This window comes from Sinocyclocheilus rhinocerous, unplaced genomic scaffold, assembly GCF_001515625.1.
Source record: "Sinocyclocheilus rhinocerous isolate Xijiao unplaced genomic scaffold, SAMN03320098_v1.1 scaffold393, whole genome shotgun sequence".
NCBI classification, from domain to species: Eukaryota; Metazoa; Chordata; class Actinopteri; order Cypriniformes; family Cyprinidae; genus Sinocyclocheilus; species Sinocyclocheilus rhinocerous.
This window is the reverse complement of record NW_015654520.1, coordinates 628,825-634,214: the sequence shown is the minus strand read 5'-3', so window position 1 is coordinate 634,214 and position 5,390 is coordinate 628,825. Positions and strand designations below refer to the sequence as shown.

Genomic DNA, 5,390 nt, shown 5'->3' with positions numbered 1-5,390 from the left:
GGAACAGGCAGAGCAGGGAGCCATGGCGGAGCAGGCAGCCATGGTGGAGCAGGCAGAGCAGGGCGGCCGGGTGATGACGGCAGAGCAGGAAGCCATGGCGGTGCAGAGACATGGACAGACCACTTGCCTGTGACCGAACAAGCAGAGAGATCTTGAATGGCCTCCTTGGCCGTGAAAGGACAGACAATGAATTCATGGACGGCTTTCTTAGTCATGACAGGGTAGACAGTGAGTTCATGAACGGCCTCCATGGCCGTAACAGGGCAGACAGTGAGTTCATGAACGGCCTCCTTGGCCGTGGCAGGACAGACAGAGAGTTCATGAACGGCCTCCTTGGCCGTGGCAGGACAGTCAGAGAGTTCATGAACGGCCTCCTTGGCCGTGGCAGGACAGACAGAGAGTTCATGAACGGCCTCCATGGCCGTGGCAGGCCAGACAGAGAGTTCATGAACGGCCTCCATGGCCGTGGCAGGATAGACAGAGAGTTCAAGAACGGCCTCCATGGCCGTGACAGGGCAGACGGCGAGTTTGTGAATGGCCTTTGTGACCGTGACAAGTCTGTGAGTTTGTGAACGGCCTCTGTGGCTGTGACAGGGCAGGCAGTGAGTTTGAAAGCGGACGCCACCACCTCAGGAGGTTCTGCAGCGGATGCCGCCACAGGACAGACAGTGAGTTCATGAACGGCCTCCATGGCCGTAACGACAGTCTGTGAGTTCGTGAACGGACGCCACCACCTCAGGAGGTTCTGCAGCGGATGCCGCCTCCTCTGGAGGTTCTGCAGCGGATGCTACCACTTCTGGAGGTACAGGAAAGTCGGCCATCTCATGACGAGACTCTGGAAGATCAGCTGAGACGTGACGAGACTCTAGAAGGGCTGCCATTTTGCGAAGAGACTCTTGTGTGGCGGCCATCTTGCAACGAAGCTCTTCAATGAGAAGAATGTTGAATGTTGAGAAGAATCTCTTGAGGTGCCGGCATGACATGAGCAGGCTCTGGTTTGGCAGACGTGACGTGAGCAGGCCCTGGGGTATCAGACATGACATTAGCAGACTCTGGCTTGGCAGACATGAAGTGAACAGGTTCTGACATGGTAGATATGACATGAGTAAACTTAGACTTAACTGGCATGATGTGAGCAGGTCCTGGAGTAGCAGGCGTGACGTGGGCAGGCTGTGGCTTGGCAGACTGTGAGCAGGCTTTGGCATAGCAGGCATGACATTAGCAGACTGTGGCTTGGTAGGTGCTGCGGGACTGTGGGTATCATCATCCACAGTTCCCACAGTGAATGGTGATTCACTCAGCAACATGGCAAAGTCAATGTACTCAGCAAGGGACCAGTGAACCATTGGACATACACAAGGCAGAGATACATGAGGGCAAGGGAAGCATGACACTAACAGCATGAAATAATTACAAAATAAAAGACATGAAAACATGAACATGAAACAAAACCCAAACACAAAACCCCACATTACAGCTCAACAATTTCTGTAACTTGTTGAGTATTTTTGAGTATTTTATCATGTACTTCAACAATCTGCCCTTCTTTCCCACTTTCCTACCTTATAGATTTCTAAATCAACTGTTGTCGTGGTAACTGGTCCCTCCGTCTCTGGAATAATGAGCTCCTCACCCCACATGTCCCGTTCCTCCATTGACATCCTGGAAGAGCTGCAGCTCATCACTTCTGAGAACCTGGAGAAGCTGGACTTTAATAAATACTACGAGGTCATCAGGGAGCTTGGCAAGGGCACCTATGGCAAGGTGGACCTGGTCATCCACAAGATCAGAGGTAGGTTGAAGGAGATGGACAGGATGGCTTGGCTTACAGGCCTTAGTCATGAAGCACCAAATACATTTTGACAGGAATGAAAACGAGGCTGTGAGGGGAAGAAGTACAGTGTATTCAACATTGGGCGTTCAACAACATGCCAGTTGCTCAGCTGATGAAACATCTTTCTAAACTACTTTCAGTAGACAAAAACTCCATTCAAAAAGTTTTGAAAATTGCATGCAACCTTTATACAGTGTGTGCTATTTTAAAGACCGTTAACAACCTCGTTTTCATCCATATGGTGCATATCCTGACTAGGTCTATTTGATAGAGTTGTATGTTATTCAAATATTATATGTATTTATATCTTGACCATGATTAAGTATTTCATATCTTTCACCTAAATATTAATTGATGTCTAGGACAATGGGATATGAAAGAGATCTCATTTGTGGGAAATTTTCCCATTCAAACTGACAACGAATGTTTGTACACAAAAATGAAATCCAGTTACACTTACAAACACACACAGGCACACATTTCTCTCCGTCCTGTGAAATCATGCATTATTTATCAGTCATCTGTCATATTTTCAAGATCCCGTAGATCAAACGATTACTGCGCAGCTCACGGCTATCAACGTGCGCTTTCGCACTAGAGCTTTTGGAGTGGACACGAGTCCATCTGACTTCGAAGTTTAGGTTGTTTTAGTAGCGCAAAAAAGGTTTCATGAACCCAAGTCTGCTGAGTTCGTATGAACTAACACAAAAATGCTGCAGTTCAAGAATCAAAAGCACAACACGAAGACCTGCAGGGGTGGAATCAAACTCAGTAGACTTACTATTACAGGATGTCCATATGCTGTTCTCCCACGAAAAGGTAGCTGGTGAAGCAGTGCTGATGAATGACCAAAGAAGTCTTGCTGGTTTTGCTAATCAAGAAACCTTGTTGGAACACCAGCAACCCATTCTGGGAACCTCAAACCAAACCACAACATACTGAATGATGGTGACCATTAATCATTAGATGATCATGAAGGAATACCTAAAAAACAACCACAAGCTCCCAGCTACCTTTTCAGCCTTTTTCAAGATGTCTACACGTTCGGATCAAGACGTCATGTTTACATTTCTGTTTAGAAGTGTAGTGATGTATTCCAGCCTATAAAGTGCATCCTCCGTTTGGCTTGTGCATCCTTCAGATTTCAAAGAGATGCAAAACACACCATCTGTCAGCATTCAAAATCCCCATCCATCTACACCTCATTTATTATTCACAGAAGTACTGGCCATACTAAGAGGATGGATGCTGCAGTGCACTGTGGGGGCAGTTCCAGGAATCCTCAATCCTGCTGGCCTCAGCAGAACTCGTGTGCTGTCATAACATTTACATTTCAGGATATCTGCTCCAATACCTGACAGTTATTGTATATTATGGGATGCCCCTCAGAGGAAGAATGTGTTTACCAGCTAGGATATCACTAGAGGAGTAAATTGAATTTGTGTTTGTCATTTTCCATTTGTAGCTTGCTTTAAGCGTTCCTCTGATCTTGACGGTTTCATAATGTTTGTGGGAATACTCAGACTGTAATTAAATGTTGTATGCCAGTGTACTCACAAAAGTTGCCAAAATGAACTTTTAGCATATATTTGCGTTTAAAACGTACAGTTTGTCTCTTCCAGAAAACATTGAACACAGTATCTGCTGCTCAGGGTTGTATACCACTCCGTTCTCTATAAATGAGAATGACCCCTCTCTTTAATACTGCATTTCATCCAAATGTAGGATACTCCTATGTTTGACTTGTGACCATTATGATGTTCTATTGCCTGATGCTTGAGTAAAGAAACTAGATGACAGCGCTATTGTTTCTGTAGTCCACTCGGACATCTCCTAGCAACAAAACTGCAGAGGTGCATCTGTTCAGCAGGTGTACTATTATCAGCAGGAAAGATTATTTACCGTGTTTTAAACACCTGTTCATGCAAACGTTTGCCGAACAGGTTATATTATCATGTAATGTAGGAACTTGGACTAATTTCGTTTTCTTAAAAGTGAATGTTCATCATTAACTGATGTCATACACCTGCAACTTGGCGAAATGAGGGTTGTAGATTTCTGCATAATTTCATAAGTTGAAAGTCTGAGTTAAAGTGGAGTTAAATCACACTTTCCACAAAGTGGTACACAACTGATGATGTGTCACACTGGTGTGAAGATCTGGTTTCGGCTTTGCCTCGTTGGCAGCTGCGGTGTGAATTATTGTAGAGCTGGAATGTTGTTGTGTTTTTTTTCCTCAGGAGTGCAACTACAAGTCAAACCACTTAAGTAGACTTCAGCTTAAGTCTACACTTAAGTAGACTTCAGTGTACTGAATTGTTAGGGATTGTAACGCCTAGTCCTACTAAGAAAAACAAAAATTTCCAAATATATTCAGAATGGAATGCAGCATAATATCAACTGCAACTAACTAGCATTTATAAAATTATGGTTTACTAGGTTCTGATAAAGAAAAAGCCTTTTGGCTATGTAAAAAAGGACAATTCCTTGATATATGTATATAGAGGAAATATGTCAAAAAGGGAAGATCATGGGATCTTTAATTGCACAGAGGACTACTCTGTAGTATATCAGCACACCAGAAAGAATATATATATATATATATATATGCATGTAAGGTTGAGATTGCATTCTGTGATCATCTGCAAATGATAATGCTACAGTTCCCAATAAGGTTCCACCTACTGTGTCCCAGATTGTCTGTCATGTGCCTGAGCAGGTGCAACTGTCGACTGTGTTTATAATGAAGGTCCTTTGTGAAGGCCTTTATCTTAGCTGCACAGACAGCTTCTGCTATCTGTTGTGTTATGTAATAACAAAGTTGGGGGCGGGGGATCCTCTTGCCATTTGACCTTCCTTTCAAGTGCTTAGCAGCTGCTAGCCCTCTGCAGTGTTATGCAAAGGACTTCAGTAGTGACTCTTAGGCAAAATCTCAAAATGTCTTTTTGTTCAAGATGTTGACGAGAGCATGTGAATGACAATCACAGTTTGTGTCATTTAGGGATAAGTAAATCCGAAAGATGATGCCTCAGTAATAGACTGCCAGTAAACAATACTCATTCAAAATGTTGGTTATCAACGGGCTGATAGAAACCTGTCTATGGTTGACTTACTGGTGGAAGTCATTTGATGCACTGATGAAGTAAAACGTTTTTGTGAAAGGAAAAAGTGCTGGTGGGACTGATGACATAATATGATGAGTTGAACAATGCAATTAATCAAACTTGTGTAGCTAGAAGCGTTTGCATACTTTCATGGCCTAATACTTTCAATAAGCAAAAAAAAAACAAACAAACAGAAAATGGTCCCACTTTATATTAAGTGTCCCTAATACCTGCGTACTTACATAGTAACTAGATGTGTACATAGTATGTAACCACAGTGTAAGTACACATTGGTACATAGTATCTAGAGCTCTAATGTTTGTGTAACTACACATACGTAACAACCCACTGAATGGTATGTGTAAGTACAAATGTGTAACAGGACATTGGTAAACACTCTTTGGTAATGAAAATACAAATGTGTAACAGGACTAACAGCACTTTTTGGTAAA

The 5,390-nt window shown here is 43.2% G+C and overlaps 1 protein-coding gene across 1 annotated transcript in view; it reads left to right on the top strand.

Moving 5' to 3' along the window:
- Positions 1 to 1,550: 1,550 nt before the first annotated feature.
- The window catches only part of LOC107717497 (serine/threonine-protein kinase SBK1-like), an 11,250-nt gene continuing 7,410 nt past the window's right edge, over positions 1,551 to 5,390 (top strand). The window contains exon 1 of the mRNA XM_016524264.1: positions 1,551 to 1,792. Coding sequence (XP_016379750.1) covers positions 1,621 to 1,792 — 172 coding nt within the window. The 5' untranslated portion in view covers positions 1,551 to 1,620. The remainder of the gene's footprint in view (positions 1,793 to 5,390) is intronic.